Raw genomic sequence first — 23,645 nt, forward strand, 5'->3', positions numbered from 1 at the left:
CCATCAACATGGGGACAAGATGCTTTGGGGTGAGGGGGCAGAGTCCTCCCTGCCCCAAAGCACTCACCCCATGTTGTGGGCATGTGGCCTGGTATGGTTCAGGAGGGAGGGGACCACTCGCCCGCCCCCCCTTACCTGCATGCTCAGATAAGGGTCTGGTATGGATTTTAGGGGGGACACCATGCCGCTTTTGCAGCTGGTGGCAATTGCAACCACGAGTCAATTCAAATGTGATTTTACTCATTTTTTTCCCTTCTTTAGAAATGCCAGTTTTTCTACAGCAGGTTCTATGCATGCTACAGATGCGCCACTTTACAGGCAGACTAAGGGGGCCCCCAGGCACTATGTTTAAAGGAATTTTCCATTTTTATTGTTTCACTTTACGCATCACGCAATCACTGCTACTTTAAAAATGATCGTTTTTTTTTTTGCTACTTGTCCCTCAGGGCAGTACACGGACCCCCATACCCTTTTTATGGCCAACAACTTGCATATAAGCCTTCAAAATGGGGACTTTTCATTTGTCATGTTCAGCTTCTATAGACTTCAATGGAGTTTGCGGTTCAGGGCCAAACTGTTTTCCGGTCCGGGAGCTCTGGTGCAAACCGAACATGGGGGTGTACTACTTGTGTATATAGACTGTATATAGGAAGATGTCCCTGAAGTTATTGTTTAAGTTTTACTAAAGTCAAGTGGGCAACCCATAACTTCCCTATCCAAGTTATTAACCCTGTAGTAAATAACAAAAAAACAAAGTCACAGACTGTTCTCTGACTCTGGGGGCTTGTGAAAATTCTGTGTGCCTGGCTGTGCAGGAGTGGGAGAGCCAAGTTCATCTGCGACTCCTGCGGGGGGGCACTACACTAGTTAGAGAACTCCTCAGCCCCAAAAGGCCACCAGAAGGGGCTCCCCACCTTCTTGGTGCATTTAGTAACTTAAGATGTGGGACTGCGCCTAGGAGAAGGTGGACCCAGACGGACTCGGACTCAGCAGGCAGGCACTTATCGCAGCATCATGGTCTTGCGGGTGTAGATCTTGAGGACAAAAAGGAGAACGTGGGAGGTTGCTCTTGCTTTCCTTTTATAGATTTAAACAGGACCTGTGGGTGGATACAGGGGCAGAGCTATATCACATGTATGCTGCCATGTTGGCATCAGGAAAAACCTTTTCCTGGTACTAACATGACAGCATATATGTTGTAGTATTTTACCATGGATCAGCGCCAAGAAAGAAAAATTATGGTAAGTATTTGATACAATTTGTCATTTCCCTGGCACCAACAAGGCAGCATAATACCACATGTATGGAGCCATGTATTGGCCCCAAATTTTACGTTTCTTGATACCATTTTCATTTTTTTTTTCTTTTATATACTTCAGTATTTGGTAGTTTTCAGTATTTGTAGTTCATTGTTTTTAGTTTGCATTAATTTAAATTGTCTTTTTCGGGAACTAATACTTTGGACTATCGAGAGTTTAAGTCATATAAAATCATACAGTCTCGTCAAGACTTTTCTGCATAATTTCAAATGATATGCTGATGATTGAGATGCTTTATATTTGTATACATTATATAATTGTGGACCATGCATTTATCCTTTTATTTTTATTTTAACGCCCTTATATTTGTATATCATATTGTAGCCTCAATGGAGGGGTCAAAGTGTGACCCCCCCAAAAAACACATTGGTCTTTTAAGTTTGGAATAAAACCACTTTTTGAATTTCAACATTTTGGTGTGGCATTCTCGAGGTTTCCATGTACGGTGTATGGAAGCAAACCACATATCATCTAAATTGCTCCATTGGGATATTATCAGTTTAGTTTTGATAAGATCAATTGCATATACCAAGCACAATTTACCTAAGGTTCCAGCACCATCATATTCACTAGCTCAATCCCTCTCCACTCTATCCAAAATTAAAATAAATAAATAAATAAAAAGTTTTACCTTTAGTTATACCTAATTATACCTTAAATGGATATGACTTGGGGAAAGGTCCATGTATTTTTTTTTTATTTTGCCTATATATATAATCTCAGACAGTAAATCTTTAGCTAACAGTCCCCAGCTTTTCTTTACATTTACAGTTATACTGTACCTGTGTTTCTATTTGCTCTTGGCCATGAAACATTTTAGTAAACCTTTAACAATTTCAGTAAGTACCCACCCAATGTCCTTTGGCTGACATTGTATTGGTGCTATAAATATGGGAATTCAGTAGAATAGACCCAGAATATCTGGTCTACTCTGAGGAACCATGGTGAGGAAGATGCTGCTGAGCTGGACTGTCACCTTGATCCTCCTCCACACCACGCTGACCCATGGCAAAGACATTTATGTAAACAACGGTGGTTATTGGGGTGACTGGGGATGGATGGATATGTGCCCACCTGGAACAGTAGCAACAGGCTTTGATTTGAAGGTAAGCGATCCCAAAATTTTGCATTTGACTGAAAGAGAATCCTGCCCCAAAATCTGAAAGTCCAACTTTAAAAGAGATGTTTGTTTGTTTTTTTTGTTTTTTTTCTGGAATCATACTGTGTATAATTTCTATATAATTTTTTTGGTTTACACTTTGTTTGGTGTTGTGCTGGCTGCTATTTGATTATCTTGTTAGCGCAAAATATACTGAATTCTCCATGCACACTGAAGCAATGGCTCTTTCATGCAGTTGCTTCAGCTAGTGTGCAGTTACTGCGTGCATGCGCGGGAGTGATGTCAATCACAGCGCCAGAGCCCGCGATAACCGGAAGTCGCCGGCTGGAGCTGTGTACTGGGATCACTGCGCGGGCGTCGATCTAAGGTAAGTAATACATACTGAGCTAGTATGCTATGCATACTAGCTCATTATGCCTTTGTCTTGCAGGTGTTTTTTTTTTCTTTTGTGGGTTTTCAACCACTTTAACCACTACCATCTTTTAGCTGTAGAGGCAGCAGCTGGGCATGTTCACATGCTGCGGCTGCAATTATACCCCTGTTGCTTTCAGGACTGGGCTCAGCCCTTTCATCTTAAAGCTGGCCGCTCAGCTGTCGGCTAATTGCCAACTCCTATCTCTCCACAGTGACCCACCTGTTGATAATATCCTGCTCGTCAGTCCTGCCTACTTAATCCGTCCACCCCAGATGATCTCTGCCTTCACCTTGGTCACATCTCTAGACACGCTCTCTTGTGTTCCTGTTAAAGACTTGCTTGGCTGACATTCCTTCTGGCTCCAGATCCTGCTTGCTGTTCTACTATGCTTATCTCTGGTTCTCTGACGTTTTGGCTTATCTCTGACTATCCGTTCTGGTTCCTGAACTCTGGCTATGTTTTGACTATGTTTACTCTGTTTACCTTTTTATTATTATTATTATTATTATTATTAAACAAATGAGATTTAACTGTACTTCTGTCTGAGTCTGATTCATGGTTTCTGACAGTAGGCGAAGGCCATGAATTCAGAAGATACAGTCAATCCACTTGTTGGTAATATTTTTTCCAGATTGGATGACCAGGATCACCCTATGGATCAGTTTGCCCTGGCATTACAAATGCTCAGGTTGCAGGCTGTCCCTGCTGCTGCGCAGGCACCCGCCTTGAGTATTACCTCTATAAGAGGTATGTCTGGTTCCGCTCCGCTTCCCCAGCGATTTGGGAATGATCCAGTCCAGAAGGTTTCTCAACCAGGTTGAGATATACTTTGAGATGCTTCCCCAGGCGATTCCCACGGACAGAAGCAAAGTAGGTTTCATGATATCTTTGATTTCTGAGAGAGCCTTGGCCTGGGCAAACCCTCTATGGGAGATGCAAAAAGCTGTTGTCTTGAGTTACCCTGAATTTGTGGCTTCTTTTAAAAGGGTATTTGACGTTCCCGAATGCTCCGCTTCTGCTGCCAAGTGCCTCATGTCCATCAAACAGAGTACGAGAACTGTTGCCGACTATGCCATTGAATTACATACTCTGGCAGCAGAGGTTGCTTGGAACAATTATGCCCTCGTGGCTGCTTTTTCTAAATAACTTTTTATTATAACTTGTTTGTGTTTTAAGCTAAAGTCCGTTGAATCTTATAATTTGATTGTGGAATATAAATTTATGACACCCCATTCTGGTCTTCATTTTTTGGGGGGGTGGCAAACAACCCCCGCCTCCACCAGCCCCTCTGCCAGCCCCGCTCACCAGCCCCGCTCGCAAGACCGCCAGCCCCGCACTTACCCCACCCAGGTCCCGGGCGACTTTGGTGGCTTCCCCAGCTTCTCCTACCGGCCAATCCTGTCTCAGGACTCGCTTCCGGTCCTGATTGGCCGGAAGGAGAAGCAGGAAGACGATAGCGAATGTTGATTCGCTATCGTCATAAGTAGATGGGCTTGAGCCCAACCTTTTTGAAGCCAATTAGAGCCTCCAGCTCTAATCATGTGCTTCACAAAAAAAAAATAAAACCGTAGAACTCTATGCGTTCTGAAACCCTGTATGGAGATTAGGGGCCAGGCGCATAGAGATTAGAGGGGTGGCGCCCCTGCGCCCCTTATGTACGGGCTGCCGCTGCTCAGACCTTATTATCTTCACACATTAATGTCTAATCCAGTAGCAAAAACATGGAAGAGTAGGCACATAAGGGAAATGTCCCCTTATCTTTCTAAATAAACTCACGCTCTAAACACGCCATATTTTCATGTTCATTGCAAAGTCTATATCATTAAAAATAATTCTCCAAGAAGTAAACAAAAAGATATTTTCCTAAAACTTTTGTGTCTGTTTAAGGTGGAGCCACCTCAAGGAGATGGAGATGACACGGCGCTAAATGCAATCAAACTGTTTTGTACAAAATCTGGGGAGAGTTATGCAGAAATAACATCGACCACTGGAAGGTATGTCCATACACTTAACCCATTAATAAAACAAGTCCATCTAAAACTGACATTTCCTCAGTCAGGCAATCTGAGACTCACAAATTCCCTGCAGTTCTCAGATTGATATACAGTACTAGATCCAAATATACAAAGAAGAAAGGGCTTGCATCCTTCACTGATTAACCACTTCAATACCGGGCATTTTCACCCCCTTCCTGCCCAAGCCAATTTTCAGTTTTTAGCTCTGTCGCATTTTGAATAACAATTGCGCGGTCATACAACACTGGACCCAAATGAAATTGTTATAATTTTTTCCCCACAAATAGAGCTTTCTTTTGGTGGTATTTGATCACCTCTGCGGTTTTTATTTTTTACGCTATAAACAAAAGAAGAGCGACAAGTTTGAAAAAAAACACAATATTTTTTACTTTTTGCCTTAATAAATATCCCAATTTAAAAAAAAAAAAAAAATTCCTCAGTTTAGGCCGATATGTATTCTTCTACATATTTTTGGTAAAAAAAAAATCGCAATAAGCGTATATTTATTGTTTTTCGCAAAAGTTATAGTGTCTACAAAATAGGGGATAGTTTTATGGCATCTTTATTATTTTTTTTTTTTTTTCTTACTAGTAATGGTGGCGATCTGTGATTTTTATCGTGACTGTGACATTGCGGTGGACAGATCGAACACTTTCGACACCATTGGCATTTATACAGTGATCAGTGCTATACAAATGCATTGATTACTGTATAAATGTCACTGGCAGGGAAGGGGTTAACACTAGGGGGCGATCAAAGGGTTAACTGTGTGTCCTAGGGAGTGAATCTAACTGTAGGGGGAGGGGACTCACAAGGGGAGGAGACCGATCGGTGTTCCTCTGTACTGGGAACACATGGTCAGTCTCCTCTCACCTGACAGGATGTGGATCTGTGTGTTTACGTTAGACCCACAGTCCTGGTCGGTTAACGGGCAATCACGGGTGCCCGGCGGACATCGCGGCCGCCGGGCACGCACATCAGGTCCGGAGGGACACAGAGGGGGCGCGCGCACGCCCCCCACATGGCTGGGAAGCCCAGGACGTCATATGACGCCCGCCCTGTGGACGTCATATGACTATATGCGGGATGTGAAGTGGTTAAGATATGTTTTTAATATCCTAAAAATACTTAAAAAAGTGCAGAAAGGATCACAACATATTCCAACAGCTGGTTCACATACATGTGTGATTTTCTGAGATAGTAAAGCTGATTACACGTTACACAATCTGATTGTACAATTTCCTTTAACTCTGGAGTACAAAGGCCTGTCTGGTTGGAAATAAATTGAATAGATTATACAGTAAAACCTTGGATTGCAAGCATATTTGGTTCCAGAAACATGCTTGTAATCCAAAGCACTTGTATATCAAAGCAAATTTCCACATAAGAAATAATGGAAACTCAAATGGTTCGTTCCACAACCATTTATTCATAGCTCCTTCAGTTTATAGTCCATATAAAAAGATTATAGCAATGTGACCAGGTTGTGTAACCACAAAATGTCCATCCACAAATGGAAGCCTCCACAAGGGGATTAGAAGCTAAATCCAGCAGGAGATACAGAGTATAAAAGAGAAGAGAGGTGCCTCTAAGTGCAGCAATATGTGGCTAAATGTTGTACCTTCAATAAATGTAACCACATTGCTAAACATAGAGGAGCCTCTCTTCTCTTTTATACTCACTTGTGATATGACACAACCTGTAAATCAAGTCGAAATTTATTTAAAAGTTTTCCTTGTCTTGAAAAACGCTCTCAAACCAAGTTGCTCTCAAATCAAGATTTTACTGTATAGGTAAACCCTCAGATTTTTGTTAACTCTAAAAGAGATTGTACGGAGGTTGTACAACCATATTGAAAAGTATACGGCTAGCCTAACTACTTGCAGCCTGCCCACAGTAGATTCACTGCGGACAGGTGGCACAGGCAGGCCGGACAATGTACCTATATGAGCACGCCGCCTGCCAAACCGTGCTGTGATTGGACACAGCATGAGCTTGACAACAGAATTTAGCCAATGATTTTGGCTGAAATCAGCTGATCGGCTGTGTCCAATCACACCCAGAGTTCTGAAGAAAATGTGAAGGAGTTTACAATCCCCTCCCGCCTGCGCACCCTGGAAATATATATACAGTGCACATATAATTTGAAATAAATATATTAAATATATATATATTATCAGCAGGTAGTAAAGCTCAAAGCCTCAAATGTGTAAAGAAAACAATAGTGATTCCATACCGCGCTAACACATAACTATGATGAATGTGAAATTATACAATATTATTTCAGTATTAAAAGTCCAATATCCACCACCAAATTGTTCCCACAAAGTGCTAGTGCAGTCTGCTGATCATCAAACAAATTTGATTGTGATATCTTCAAATGTGCAAATCCTTCCACCGACGTTTAGGTAAGTATCCTACTCACCAGATGGGATTGACACCCATTACAGGTAGTCAACAACAGCAAACAGATTCTCTCCAGATAACAGCAGCTCAGGAATAACACGACCGCCAGATGAGTGGTATGTATATATCAGGAAGAAAGAATAAAACTCCTCATGGTGTAGTATCGTTAAAAGATTTATTATTAAACTACAGAATTACTCTTGCAAGACAGAAGATAAGATCGCGCTCATAAACAAAGCAGGGACGCCACCTGAGTTCCAAACAGTGGCGGAAGTGACGTGGCACGTATCACAGGATCCTACACGTTTCGTCAGCAGCGTCTGATGTTTTCAGGGATCATGTGATAGAGCCCTCCTCCTTATATACATATACATAAAAATGAATAACCAATCTGTTGTAATCCTCACAGCCGGTAAGCATTCCGGACTCAGAGTAATTTACATTTATAAGAAGACTCCCTAAACTAACGGATATGTTTATTATCAGTTGGAAAAAGTTTATCAAAAAATATATGAATAAATAAAATTCAAAATAAAATAGTAATTTCAATGGGTGTTAAGAAATAACTCCCCCTGGAGGCCAATAATTATATTGCCATTAGGAAACTGGCCTCCACAATGCCATCTAGTGCAGTGGTCATCAACCCTGTCCTCAGGGCCCACTAACAGGCCAGGTTTGCAAGATAACTGAAATACATCACAGGTGATATCATTTTCTGCTCAGTGATTGCAGTATTCTAGTCTCCATCTCCCCAAAGTAAAACATAAAACCTGGCCTGTTAGTGGGCCCTGAGGACATGTTGATGACCACTGATCTAGTGGAATAAATTTATATTGCAAACCATTATTGATAAAAAATATATACTGTTTTTATTGGCATATAACATGCACTTTTTCACCCTGAAAATCGGGTGCAAAAAGCATGTACGTGTTGTACGCCAATACTTCAATTTTAGCTGCCTCAGAGGGGACAGGGAGGGGGACGGGACAAGTGACATCAGATTACATACAGTGAAAATCTCCTGTTTACTTGGCGGCCTCTGTAATAGGAAGTCCCGTCTCCTGGGCCGCCATTGGACCACTGTTCTGTCTATCATAGGAGATTCTCACTGTATGTAATCTGTCTGCACTCGTCCCGCCCCCCCCCCGTCCCCTCTAGGCTGCAGATGGGCATCGATCAGGCTGCACTGATGGCAATGGTGAGGCTGCTGCATTGATGGCACCTGTGAGGCTGCATTGATGGCACTTATGAGGCTGCAGATGGGCATTGATCAGGCTGCATTGATGGCAATGGTGAGGCTGCAGATGGGCACTGACCCATATTTTGTTTCAAAGTTCCTTATTTAAAATTTAAGTTTTTTTCCCGAAACTTCCCTCTTAAAATGAATGTGTGTGTTATACACCTGTGCGTGTTATACCCCGATAAATACAGTAATTGATCTAAAATCAAAATATATACTAACAATAAGACCACTAAAATAATAGGATAAAAAATAATAGAATACAAAAGGATTGTAACACCATCACAATCAACATTTAATAGTTAGAAATTAAACAATTTAACTCAATATCAATGTTCATACCTAGAACATTGATTCATATATTTTTTCAAATAAACGTTTTCTAGCTAATAACACAGAGTTCTGTGTTTACAAACACACATACTGTAACTCTGTGTGCATAGGAACGGCAATCCGGCTGTTTCTTCACCCTGAAAAGCAGGGAAATAAAATAGATCAGAAAGTAAAAGCAGCACACATTACACATTGTTAGGCACACAGTTAACTCCTTCATGATTATCCCTAGATGTTAACTTCTTCCCAGCCAGTGTCATTAGTACAGTATCAGTGTACAGTATTATCACTAATCACTGTTATTAGTGTCACTATCAATGCCAGTGTCAGTTAGTGACCCTTCCAAATAGTGTCTGTTAGAGCCAGATTGCCCGCCACCCTATCATAATCCCACTATAAGTAGCTGATTACCACCATTAGTGTATAGCGTCTATAGCTGTGTAAATTCCAATATAAATCCCATAGTTTGTAGAGACTATAACTTTTGCATAAACCAAATAACGTACACTTATTGGGAAGACATGTAGCAGAATACATTTTGGCCTAAATTTCTATTCCGTTCTCTTCTATCAGTTACCAGTAGCAACTGCTGCAATTTTCGTACAGGAAAACCTCAGATGAGCCCCCAAATGTAGCACTAACCCCGTAGGTGCCACTAAGTAGATGCCAGGATCCCTTTTATCAGAAGTTTCCTTGCAGCCAAGAACACAATTCTGATCACTCTTCAAACTCATTAACCATTCTAGGGATAGGCTTTTTCTGAGGCTTTAATGAGAACTTGGATAGGCAGCGGGTAATGGTAGGATACTCCAGTAACCACTAGTAACTATTTGAGGATACTAACATTTCTTTGTAGAACTGTGAGCTAAGTCCTTGCACAAGTAGATGATGGCAACTTGCTCTTCCTCTTTGGGCATCCAATCAAATTTCTTTCAATGAGTATTATATAGACTGAGCTCTTCAGGACTCCAGACACAATGTCCCCTTTTAAACACGCTGACTCTAGCATAAGAGGGATGGCAAGAGCACACGGTCTCTAGGACCTCTCTCACCAGTCTGTGCCCACTAATGTTTTGGAAAATTAGTTGCTTCCTTCCAATAATCTCCAGAAACTCTCAACCTATTGTACCAGACTGGATCCTCAGCTTCAGCAAACTCTCAGCAAAGCTAGCTCCACTGAGGCCTCGATCAGAGGTGGCTCTAGGCTTTGTGAGGCCTTAGGCGAAACTTGCACATGAGGCCCCACTCATGCCCATAATGGGAAAAAAAAATTCAAGTAATAAAAATTGCTGTAGAAAGATGCACGGATCTAGCACACAGTTCATCAGCACCACTTCCAGGGCACCCTACCCACCCATCAGACATATGCAGCCAATAAAACATCTGGGAACCAGCAAGGTGGCAACCCACCCCTCTAAGAATTTCCCATGCCTTGGGAGGAAGGAGAGTGGGGGGATCCCAGCACAGTGCAGAGAGAGAGGGAGGAGGGAGGGAGGGGGGAGAGAGGGAGTGAGCGGTGCACAAGGAGGGGCCGGAGAACAGTGGCAGAGTATTGGAGCGCAAGGAGGGGCGGAGAGCATGGAGGGAAGCCAGGGAGCACAAGGAGAGGCCGAAGAACAGGGGGCAGAGCATAGGAGCACAAGAAGGGGGCTGAGAACAGGGGGCAGAGCATGGGAGCACAAGGAGGGGCCAGAGAGCATGGGGGAAGCCAGGGAGCACAAGGAGGGGGCTGAGAACAGGGGGCAGAGCATGGGAGCACAAGGAGGGGGTGGAGAGCACGGGGAAGCCAGGGAGCACAAGGAGGGGCCAGAGAACCGGGGAGCGGAGCATGGGAGTACAAGGAGGGGCCATAGAACAGGGGGCGGAGCATGGGAGCACAAGGAGGGGCCAGAGAGCATTGGGGGAAGCCAGGGAGCACAAGGACGGCCCGGAGTACAGGAGACAGAGCATGGGAGCACAAGGAGGGGGCCGAGAGCATGGGGGGCAGAGAAAAAGTTAGATAGGAGGAGCGGTGGGCGCTTGCATATAGAGGAAGTGATTTTTCCATATTCCTCCTGCAGCCACTGAATGCTGCAGGAGGAATATGGAAAAATCACTTCTCCTCCTCTCCCTCATGCAGACAATCAGCGGTTGCAGGAGGAATATAATTCAATTCAAGTTACAGTGGGGACGGAAAGTATTCGGAAAATAGAGGGGTGTACTCACTTTTGTGAGATACTGCATATATCAAATACACCGCCTGAAGTAGATTAGAAATAGTACACCACGGAATGCACTGTAGAATGTAGATCTCTAGGCTACACTGACTGGATGCAGAGTATATATATATATTTCACTCTTTGTTATATTGTAGCCATTTGCTAAAATCATTTAAGTTCATTTTCTTTCCTCATTAATGTACACACAGCACCCCATATTGACAGAAAAACACAGAATTGTTGACAATTTTGCAGATTTATTAAAAAAGAAAAACTGAAATATCACATGGTCCTCAGTATTCAGACCCTTTGCTGACTCTTTGCTGTCCAAAAAGTTCTATCTTGGTCTCATCAGACCAGAGAATCTTATTTCTCACCATCTTGGAGTCCTTCAGATGTTTTTTTTAGCAAACTCCATGTGGGCTTTCATGTGTCTTGCACTGAGGAGAGGCTTCCGTCTGGTCACTCTGCCATAAAGCCCCGACTGGTGGAGGGCTGCAGTGATGGTTGACTTTCTACAACTTTCTCCCATCTCCCGACTGCATCTCTGGAGCTCAGCCACAGTGATCTTTGGGTTCTTCTTTACCTCTCTCACCAAGGCTCTTCTCCCCCGATAGCTCAGTTTGGCCGGGCGCCAGCTCTAGGAAGGGTTCTGGTCGTCCCAAACGTCTTCCATTTAAGGATTATGGAGGCCACTGTGCTCTTAGGAACCTTAAGTGCAGCAGAAATTTTTTTGTAACCTTGGCCAGATCTGTGCCTTGCCACAATTTTGTCTCTGAGCTCTTCAGGCAGTTCCTTTGACCTCATGATTCTCATTTGCTCTGACATGCACTGTGAGCTGTAAGGTCTTATATAGACAGGTGTGTGGCTTTCCTAATCAAGTCCAATCAGTATAATCAAACACAGCTGTACTCAAATGAAGGTGTAGAACCATCTCAAGGATGATCAGAAGAAATGGACAGCACCTGAGTTAAATATATGAGTGTCACAGCAAAGGGTCTGAATACTTAGGACCATGTGATATTTTAGTTTTTCTTTTTTAATAAATCTGCAAAAATGTCAACAATTCTGTGTTTTTCGGTCAATATGGGGTGCTGTGTGTACATCAATGAGGAAAAAAAATTAACTTAAATGATTTTAGCAAATGGCTGCAATATAACAAAGAGTGAAAAATTTAAGGGGGTCTAAATACTTTCATCCCCACTGTATATGTATTTTTATATATATATATATATATATATATATATACTCTGCATCCAGTCAGTGTAGCCTAGAGATCTACATTCTACAGTGCATTTTGTGGTGTACTATTTCTAATCTACTTCAGACGGTGTATTTGATATACAGTATCTCACAAAAGTGAGCACACCCCTCACATTTTTGTGAATATTTTATTATATCTTTTCATGTGACAACACTGAAGAAATGACACTTTGCTACAATGTAAAGTAGTGAGTGTACAGCTTGTATAACAGTGTAAATTTTCTGTCCCCTCAAAATAACTGAACACACAGCCATTAATGTCTAAACTGCTGGCAACAAAAGTGAGTACACCCCTAAGTGAAAATGTCCAAATTGGGCCCAATTAGCCATTTTCCCTCCCCGGTGTCATGTGACTCATTACTGTTACAATGTCTCAGGTGTGAATGAGGAGCAGGTGTGTTAAATTTGGTGTTATCGCTCTCACGCTCTTATACTGGTCACTAGAAGTTCAACATGGCACCTCATGGCAAAGAACTCTCTGAGGATCTGAAAAAAATAATCGTTGCTCTATATAAAGATGGCCTACGCTATAAAAAGATTGCCAAGACCCTGAAACTGAGCTGCAGCATGGTGGCCAAGATCATACAGCCTTTTAATAGGACAGGTTCCACTCAGAAGAGGCCTCACCATGGTCAACAAAAAAAGTTGAGTGCACATGCTCAGCATCATATCCAGAGGGAGGCTTTGGGAAATAGACATATGAGTGATGCCGACATTGCTGCAGAGGTTGAAGGGGTGGGGGGTCAGCCAGTCAGTGCTCGGACCATACGCCACATACTGCATCAAATTGGTCTGCATGTCTGTCGTCCCAGAAGGAAGCCTCTTCTAAAGATGATGCACAAGAAAGCCTGCAAACAGTTGGCTAAAGACAAGCAGGCTAAGAACATGGATTACTGGAACCATGTCCTGTGGTCTGATGAGGCCAAGATGAACGTATTTGGTTCAGATGGTGTCAAGCGTGTGTGGCGGCAACCAGGTGAGGAGTACAAAGACAAGTGTGTCTTGTCTACAGTCAAGCATGGTGGTGGGAGTGTCATGGTCTGGGGCTGCATGAATGCTGCTGGTACTAGGGAGTAGGGATGAGCTTCGAGTTTGAGTCGAACTCATGTTCGACTCGAACATCGGCTGTTCGCCAGTTCACCGAACAGCGAACAATTTTGGGTGTTCACGGCAAATTCAAAAGTTGCGGAACACCCTTTTAAAAGTCTATGGGAGAAATCAAAAGTGCTAATTTTAAAGGCTTATATGCAAGGTATTGTCATAAAAAGTGTTTGGGGACCCGGGTCCTGCCCCAGGGGACATGGATCAATGCAAAAAAAAGTTTTAAAAACGTCCGTTTTTTCAAGAGCACTGATTTTAATAATGCTTAAAGTGAAACAATAAAAGTGTAATATTCCTTTAAATTTCATACCTGGGGGGTGTCTATAGTATGCCTGTAAAGGGACGCATGTTTCCCGTGTTTAGAACAGTCTGACAGCAAAATTACATTTCAAAGGAAAAAAAGTCATTTAAAACTACTCACGGCTATTAATGAATTGCCGGTCCGACAATACACATAAAAGTTCATTGATAAAAACAGCATGGGAATTCCCCACAGGGGAACCCCGAACCAAAATGAAAAAAAAAAAAAATGACGTGGGGGTCCCCCTAAATTCCATACCAGGCCCTTCAGGTCTGGTATGGATTTTAAGGGGAACCCCGTGCCAAAATTAAAAAAAAATGGCATGGGGTCCCCCCAAAAATCAATACCAGACCCTTATCCGAGCATGCAACCTGGCAGGCTGCAGGAAAAGAGGGGGGACAAGAGAGCGCCCCCCCTCCTGAACCATACCAGGACACATGCCCTCAACATTGGGAGGGTGCTTTGGGGTAGACCACCAAAGCACCTTGTCCCCATGTTGATGGGGACAAGGGCCTTATCCCCACAACCCTTGTCCGGTGGTTGTGGGGGTCTGCGGGTGGGGGGCTTATCGGAATCTGGAAGCCAACTTTAACAAGGGGACCCCCAGGTCCCGGCCCTCCCCCTGTGTGAAATGGTAAGGGGGTACAAAAGTACCCCTACCACTTCACAAAAAACTGTCAAAAATGTTAAAAATGACAAGAGACAGTTTTTGACAATTCCTTTATTTAAATGCTTCTTCTTTCTTCTATCTTCATTCTGGAAGGTGGAGTAGCGCTAGGTCTCTAACATCCATCAGCTCCGTGATATCATCATGGAGGAGTGGAAGAGGACTCCAGTGGGAACCTGTGAAGCTCTGGTGAACCCCATGCCCGAGAGGGTTAAGGCACTACTGGAAAATAATGGTGGCCACAGAAAATATTGACACTTTGGGCCCAATTTGGACATTTTCACTTAGGGGTGTACTCACTTTTGTTGCCAGTGGTTTAGACATTAATGGCTGTGCGTTGAGTTATTTAGAGGGGACATCAAATTTACACTGTTATACAAGCTGTACACTCACTACTTTACATTGTAGCAAAGTGTCATTTCTTCAGTATTGTCACATGAAAAGATATAAAATATTTACAAAAATGTGAGGGGTGTACTCACTTTTGTGAGATACTCTATATACAGACAGTCTAGTATGTATTTATATATATATACACTCTGCAGCATCCAGTGTACCATATATCTACAGTGCAACCATAGTGCAGTTGCTACTACTTTTCTGGTGGTGTACACAGCACACAATACAGTGCAGATGTAGTGCAGTTGCTACTACTTTTCTGGTGGTGTACACAGCACACAATACAGTGCAACCGTAGTGCAGTTGCTACTCCTTTTCTAGTGGTGTACACATTACACAATACAGTGCAACCGTAGTGCAGTTGCTACTACTTTTCTGGTGTTGTACTCATTACACAATACAGTGCAACCGTAGTACAGTTGCTACTACTTTTCTGGTGGTGTGCACAGCACACAAAACAGTGCAGATGTAGTGCAGTTGCTACTATCTTTCTGGTGGTATACACATTACAAAATACAGTGCAGCCATAGTGCAGTTGCTAGTACTTTTCTGGTGGTGTACACAGCACACAATACAGTGCAACCATAGTGCAGTTGCTACTACTTTTCTGGTGGTGTACACATTACACAATACAGTGCAGCCGTAGTGCAGTTGCTACTACTTTTCTGGTGGTGTGCACAGCACACAAAACAGTGCAGATGTAGTGCAGTTGCTACTATTTTTCTGGTGGTGTACACATTACAAAATACAGTGCAACTGTAGTACAGTTGCTACTACTTTTCTGGTGGTGTACACATTACACAATAGAGTGCAACCGTAGTGCAGTTGCTACTACTTTTCTGGTGGTGTACTCCTCACACAATACAGTGCAACCGTAGTGCAGTTGCTACTACTTTTCTGGTGGTGTACACATCACACAATACAGTGCAACCGTAGTGCAGTTGCTACTACTTTTCTGGTGTTGTACTCATTACACAATACAGTGCAACCGTAGTACAGTTGCTACTACTTTTCTGGTGGTGTGCACAGCACACAAAACAGTGCAGTTGCTACTATTTTTCTGGTGGTATACACATTACAAAATACAGTGCAGCCATAGTGCAGTTGCTAGTACTTTTCTGGTGGTGTACACAGCACACAATACAGTGCAACCATAGTGCAGTTGCTACTACTTTTCTGGTGGTGTACACATTACACAATACAGTGCAGCCGTAGTGCAGTTGCTACTACTTTTCTGGTGGTGTGCACAGCACACAAAACAGTGCAGATGTAGTGCAGTTGCTACTATTTTTCTGGTGGTGTACACATTACAAAATACAGTGCAACTGTAGTACAGTTGCTACTACTTTTCTGGTGGTGTACACATTACACAATACAGTGCAACCGTAGTGCAGTTGCTACTACTTTTCTGGTGGTGTACTCCTCACACAATACAGTGGAACCGTAGTGCAGTTGCTACTACTTTTCTGGTGGTGTACACATCACACAATACAGTGCAACCGTAGTGCAGTTGCTGCTACTTTTCTGGTGGTGTACACAGCACACAATACAGTGCAACCGTAGTGCAGTTGCTACTACTTTTCTGGTGGTGTACACATTACGAAATACAGTGCAACCGTAGTGCAGTTGCTAGTACTTTTCTGGTGGTATACACATTACAAAATACAGTGCAACTGTAGTGCAGTTGCTACTTCTTTTTTGGTGGTGTACACATTACACAATACAGTGCAACTGTAGTGCAGTTGCTACTACTTTTCTGGTGGTGTACACAGCACACAATACAGTGCAACCGTAGTGCAATTGCTACTACTTTTCTGGTGGTGTACACATTACACAATACAGTGCAACCGTAGTGCAGTTGCTACTACTTTTCTGGTGGTGTGCACAGCACACAAAACAGTGCAGATGTAGTGCAGTTGCTACTATTTTTCTGGTGGTATATACATTACAAAATACAGTGCAGCCATAGTGCAGTTGCTAGTACTTTTCTGGTGGTGTACACAGCACACAATACAGTGCAGCCGTAGTGCAGTTGCTACTACTTTTCTGGTGGTGTACACAGCACACAAAACAGTGCAGACGTAGTGCAGTTGCTACTACTTTTCTGGTGGTGTACACATTACACAATACAGGGCAACCATAGTGGAGTTGCTACTACTTTTCTGGTGGTGTACACAGCACACAATACAGTGCAACCGTAGTGCAGTTGCTACGACTTTTCTGGTGGTGTACACAGCACACAAAACAGTGCAGATGTAGTGCAGTTGCTACTACTTTTCTGGTGGTATACACATTACACAATACAGTGCAGCCATAGGGCAGTTGCTAGTACTTTTCTGGTGGTGTACACAGCACACAATACAGTGTAGCCATAGTGCAGTTGCTACTACTTTTCTGGTGGTGTGCACAGCACACAAAACAGTGCAGATGTAGTGCAGTTGCTACTATTTTTCTGGTGGAGTACACATTACAGTGCAAAAGTAGCGCAGTTGCTACTACTTTTCTGGTGGTGTACACATTACAAAATACAGTGCAGATGTAGTGCAGTTGCTACTACTTTTCTGGTGGTATACACATCACACAATACAATGCAACCGTAGTGCAGTTGCTACTACTTTTCTGGTGGTGTACACAGTACACAATACAGTGCAACCATAGAGTGGTTGCTACTACTTTTCTGGTGGTGTACACATTACACAATACAGTGCAGCCGTAGTGCAGTTGCTACTACTTTTCTGGTGGTGTACACATTACACAAAACAGTGCAACCGTAGTGCAGTTGCTACTCCTTTTCTGGTGGTGTACACAGCACACAAAACAGTGCAACCATAGTGCAGTTGCTACTACTTTTCTGGTGGTGTACACATCACACAATACAGTGCAACCGTAGTGCAGTTGCTACGACTTTTCTGGTGGTGTACACAGCACACAAAACAGTGCAGATGTAGTGCAGTTGCTACTACTTTTCTGGTGGTATACACATTACACAATACAGTGCAGCCATAGTGCAGTTGCTAGTACTTTTCTGGTGGTGTACACAGCACACAATACAGTGTAGCCATAGTGCAGTTGCTACTACTTTTCTGGTGGTGTGCACAGCACACAAAACAGTGCAGATGTAGTGCAGTTGCTACTATTTTTCTGGTGGAGTACACATTACAGTGCAAAAGTAGCGCAGTTGCTACTACTTTTCTGGTGGTGTACACATTACAAAATACAGTGCAGATGTAGTGCAGTTGCTACTACTTTTCTGGTGGTATACACATCACACAATACAGTGCAACCGTAGTGCAGTTGCTACTACTTTTCTGGTGGTGTACACAGTACACAATACAGTGCAACCATAGAGTGGTTGCTACTACTTTTCTGGTGGTGTACACAGCACACAAAACAGTGCAACCATAGTGCAGTTGCTACTACTTTTCTGGTGGTGTACACAGCACACAATACAGTGCAACCGTAGTGCAGTTGCTACTCCTTTTCTGGTGGTGTACACAGCACACAATTCAGTACAACCATAGTGCAGTTGCTACTACTTTTCTGGTGGTGTACACATTACAAAATACAGTGCAACCGTAGTGCAGTTGCTACTACTTTTCTGGTGGTGTACACAGCACACAATACAGTGCAACCGTAGTGCAGTTGCACCTCCTTTTCTGGTGGTGTACACATTACACAATACAGTGCAACTGTAGTGCAGTTGCTACTACTTTTCTGGTGGTGTACACATCACACAATACAGTGCAGCCGTAGTGCAGTTGCTACTACTTTTCTGGTGGTGTACACAGCACACAAAACGGTGCAGACGTAGTGCAGTTGCTACTACTTTTCTGCTGGTGTACATATTACACAATACAGGGCAACCATAGTGGAGTTGCTACTACTTTTCTGGTGATGTACACAGCACACAATACAGTGAAACCGTAGTGCAGTTGCTACTACTTTTCTGGTGGTGTACACATTACAAAATACAGTGCAACCGTAGTGCAGTTGCTACTACTTTTCTGGTGGTGTACACATTACACAATACAGTGCAGCCATAGTGCAGTTGCTACTACTTTTCTGGTGGTGTACACAGCACACAATACAGTGCAACCATAGTGCAGTTGCTAATACTTTTCTGGTGGTGTACACATCACACAATACAGTGCAACCGTAGTGTAGTTGCTACTACTTTTCTGGTGGTGTACACAGCACACAAAACAGTGTGTCAGGTCTCTCACTTACCAGACCGGAGAGTCCACTTGGGCAGAGGGTAGGCTCCCTTACGTATCCGACTTTGCGGCCCCTGGTAGAGCAGACAGGAAGCACACAAGTGCGGAGTGGTATGAGAGCCTGTGCAGGAGTCCATATTTCGGAAGCTAGCAGTCTTCAGACAGCAGGTGATGGTTAGAGGCACAGGCAATGGATGCTGGGCAGGAGCTAAAGACAGGTCAATGCACAGGCTGGGTTTGGCAACAGGCGGGCAGCAGAGGTACAGGAGGAGCAGGCAGAAGCAAGGTCAAAACAAGGGTCAGATGCAGGCGGAGGTCAGAAGAATCCAAAGGCAAGCCGGGTCGTCAACAGATCAGGAACTCAGGAACTCAGGAACACAGGAACTAGTAACCGGAAACAGGAAACAGGAACTAGGCACAGAGCTGTTGATCAGGCAGCACTGATCAGAGATAACAGCAGACCTAAATAGGCTGATTGGCGCCAAACGCCGCGCTCGTTCACGTGCCGATACGCACAGACGCCCGCACGCGCCCGAGCGCGCCCCCGGACACCGGCGCGCACACCAGCACCACCATGCACAATGCGGCCAGCCAGTTTAGACGCGCCAGTGCCCCCAAAAGCACGTGCCCCAGCACGCACAGGAACGCGCGCACCAACGCGCCCCGGCGCGCACCGACGCCCAACCAGGTAACCTCTCTGACAGTGCCCCCTCCTCAAGGGCAGACTCCGGATGCCCAGCTGGGCCAACTTTGTGGCATGAGAAACTTTGAATGACTGCAAGAGCTCTCTGGCATGCAAGTTGCTTTCCGGCTCCCATTAGTTGTCTTCAGGCCCATAGCCCTTCCACTTTACGAGGTATTGGGTTTGGTTGCGTCTTCTTCTGCAATCTAAAATTGCCTCCACCTCAAACTCCTCTTCGCCGTCAACTGGTGGACCGATACTACGGCCAACAAAGGAATTGGGAGTAACCGGTTTCAAAAGAGACACGTGGAAGACTGGATGTATCTTCAGGGAGTTAGGCAGGTCAAGTTCATAGGCCACGTTGTTAATCTTCCTCTTAACCAAAAAAGGACCCAAGTACTTAGGGCCTAGTTTTCTGAACGGACAGGCCAACTTCAGGTTAGCGGTGGATAACCAAACTGGGTTGCCGGGTTCCAAGACAAGCTCTCCACGCCTCTTCCTGTCGAACATCCTCTTGTAGTATTCCTGAGCCTTGGCCATGGTGTCCTGTAGTAGTTTATTGTTTGTTGAAAAGAAATCCAAAGTTTCAGACACTGCAGGGACAGAGCACTCGGGTATTGACCCAGGCAAAAAGGACATGTGGAAGCCGTAATTAGCATAGAATGGTGTTTGATTGGTAGCTGAGTGCAATGAATTATTGTAAGAGAACTCTGCGATAGGGAGCAGGGAGGCCCAATCGTCCTGGGAGAATGCAGAAAAACAGCGGAGATATTGCTCCAAGGTCTGATTCGTCCTTTCAGTTTGCCCATTTGACTGCCGAGGAGAATGCTAATTCAATTTCCAAGGAGCCGCAGAGGGCTTTCCAGAATCTGGAGGTGAACTGGGCACCACGGTCAGAAACTATGTTCGTTGGTACTCCATGTAATCTGATAATTTCTCTGATAAAGATAGTAGCTGTTTCCATAGCCGAGGGGGTACCCTTCATGGGAAGGAAATGGGCCATCTTAGACAGGCTATCTACCACAACAAAGATGGAAGAAAACCCTTCTGATGGGGGGAGTTCAACAATGAAGTCCATTGAAATCATGGTCCACGGCCTCTCTGGGACCGGTAAAGGTTTTAACAGACCCCACGTCCTTGCCCGGCTATTCTTGCTTCTGGCACAGGTATTACAAGAATCAACATACTCCTTGCAATCTTTAACAAGATGAGGCCACCAGAAGGTACGTTGTACTAGATCGATTGTTTTTCGTGAGCCAAAGTGTCCAGCCAACTTGTGATCATGGCAAAGTTCTAACACCTGTACTTTTAGCTCCTCAGGGACCACAATTTTGTTTTCATACCAAAACAGCCCATCTTTGGCACGAGCTTCAGCAGGTGGTGTCATTCCCATAGAGGCCCGTCTAATTTGAGAGACAAGATCTTCTTGAAGCAGCAGGAAATTCCCAGAAGGGAGGATGGTGTCTGGAGGTAGGGCTTTTTCTGAGTCGTGGAACATGCGAGAGAGTGCGTCAGACTTGACATTCTTGGATCCGGGTCTGTAGGTAATGTGGAATTGGAATCGCAAAAAAAAAAGTGCCCATCTGGCCTGCCGAGGTTTTAGTCTCTTAGCCGTTCTCAGGTATTCTAAATTTTTATGGTCTGTGTAGACCAAAATGGGGTGAGCAGCACCCTCCAGAAGATAACGCCATTCTTCTAAAGCTGCTTTGATGGCTAGAAGTTCCCGATCTCCCACGTCGTAATTCTTTTCTGAAGATGAAAGTTTACGTGAGAAAAACCCCACAGGGTACAGGAGAGTTTTGGCGCCTTGTCTTTGCGAGAGCACAGCTCCTACCGCAATTTCGGATGCGTCAACTTCCAATACGAAAGGTAGGGCTGGATTGGGATGTTTAAGAATGGTGGCTGAGGTAAACAAAGCCTTGAGTTCTTCAAAGGCCAGCTGCGCCTTAGGAGTCCAGCAAAACCGGGTCCCTTGTCTGATGAGTTCAGTGATGGGGGTTATTATCGAAGAAAATCCTTTGATGAACTTCCTATAGAAATTGGCGAAGCCAATAAAGCGCTATACTCCTTTCTTATCTACAGGTGCAGGCCAATCCAGGATAGTGGATACTTTTTGAGGGTCCATCTTGATACCCTCGGGAGAGATCACCAGGCCTAGAAACTGAATAGATTGGAGCTCAAACTCACATTTTTCGAGTTTGGCATAAAGCCCATATTGCCTGAGTCGGGTAAGTACGTTTCGTACATGTCTGCGGTGGTCGATCAGGGAAGCGGAAAAAAACAGAATATCGTCCAGATAGACTATGACGTACAGGTCCAGAAAGTCACGGAAGACATCATTAACGAAGTGTTGGAAGGTGGCTGGTGCGTTACACAGGCCAAAGGGCATGACGAGGTACTCAAAGTGCCCGAATCGAGTACGAAAAGCCGTCTTCCACTCGTCCCCCTCTCTTATGCGGATCAAATTGTAGGCTCCGCGGAGATCCAACTTGGTGAAAACTGTAGCGGACCCCAATCTTTGAAACAGTTCAGGTACTAAGGGTAGCGGATATCTGTTTTTTATGGTAATTTTATTTAATTCCCAGTAGTCGATGCAGGGACGTAGGGAGTGATCCTTCTTCTCAACGAAGAAGATGCCCGCACCTGCAGGAGATGTGGAGGGGCGAATGAATCCCTTCTTTAGGTTTTCATCTATATAGGTTTTCAGGGTGCCCAGCTCCTGCTCAGTTAAAGGAAAAATCCTTCCGAAGGGAACTTCAGTTCCGGGTAAGAGTTCTATTGGGCAGTCATAGGGCCTGTGTACCGGGAGAGTCTCTGCCCCCTTCTTGCTGAACACATCCAGGAAATCCCGGTAGGGCTTGGGAAGGGATTGGTAAAGCTTGGTATCGGAGTCTAAGCAAAGGCACTGAGATGGTGTAATGGGTGTTCCCAGTAGACTGTGTTGTTTGCAGTAATTGGAGAGAAACTGAATCTTTCCTGTGGACCAGTCGATGCTGGGATTGTGAGCTTGCAGCCAAGGCATTCCTAGGATAATTGGAAAGAGGGGAGAGGAGATGACATCCAGGCGTAAGAGTTCCTGATGTTCCGGGCCAATAGTGGCCAGTAAGGGAACGGTCTCCTGGGTAACTGGTCCGGAGCTGAGGGTGGAACCGTCTGCTAAGAATACTGCAAGTCCCTGGGCCTTGGGTTGGAGAGGAATACTATGGTTATCAACAAAGGTTCGGTCAATGAAGCCGCTGCATGCTCCTGAGTCAATAATGACCGGTACTGGGATGTTCCTTCCAGGAAGCTGTAACATAACAGAAAGTGTCAAATGGTTACCAGATCTGGGTAAGACTGGTGCACATAAAGAAGAGGACGGCAGGCACTTACGTCTCTTGTTGGGGCAGGCCCTCACAAAATGTCCTTGTTCTCCGCAGTACAGACAAAAATTGAGCGTACGTCTGCGCGTCTTTTCTTCTAGGGTCAGGGATGGACGGAGCAGACTGAGCTGCATGGGTTCTGGAGCTTCTGTGGCTGGAGCAGAAGAGGCGGGAGGAACTTGATTCGGAGCACTAGGAACCCTGGGCAACATCCAAGTGGGACATGGGTGGCTAACGGACCTCTTTGAACGTCTCTCTCTCAGACGGCGGTCGATCTAGATTGACAAGTTTATGAGCTCATCCAACGTCTGAGGTATCCCAACACGTGCCAGTTCATCTTTGAGGGGATCAGATAACCCCAACCGATATTGGTGACGCAAGGCCGCGTCATTCCACTCTGTATCAGAGCTCCAACGTCTGAACTCTACGGCGTAGTCTTCGGCCGCTCTGCGACCTTGCTGCAGGGAGTGCATGGTGGCTTCAGCAGTAGCCGTTAGTTGGGGGTCCTCGTATAGCTGAGACATTGCTAGGAAGAGGTCATCCAAGGAATCCAGAGATCTGGATTTTTGCTCCAGTAAACGGTGAGCCCAAGTTTGAGGCTCGCCGGTCA

At 44.5% G+C, this 23,645-nt stretch overlaps 1 protein-coding gene across 1 annotated transcript in view; it reads left to right on the forward strand.

Annotated features, from left to right (window-relative positions):
• The first annotated feature begins 2,197 nt into the window (after positions 1-2,197).
• Positions 2,198-23,645, forward strand: part of LOC141133563 (vitelline membrane outer layer protein 1 homolog) — a 29,824-nt gene continuing 8,376 nt past the window's right edge. The window contains exons 1-2 of the mRNA XM_073623023.1: positions 2,198-2,425; positions 4,742-4,848. Coding sequence (XP_073479124.1) covers positions 2,261-2,425; positions 4,742-4,848 — 272 coding nt within the window. The 5' untranslated portion in view covers positions 2,198-2,260. The remainder of the gene's footprint in view (positions 2,426-4,741; positions 4,849-23,645) is intronic.

This window comes from Aquarana catesbeiana, linkage group LG03, assembly GCF_042186555.1.
Source record: "Aquarana catesbeiana isolate 2022-GZ linkage group LG03, ASM4218655v1, whole genome shotgun sequence".
Classification (NCBI taxonomy): domain Eukaryota; kingdom Metazoa; phylum Chordata; class Amphibia; order Anura; family Ranidae; genus Aquarana; species Aquarana catesbeiana.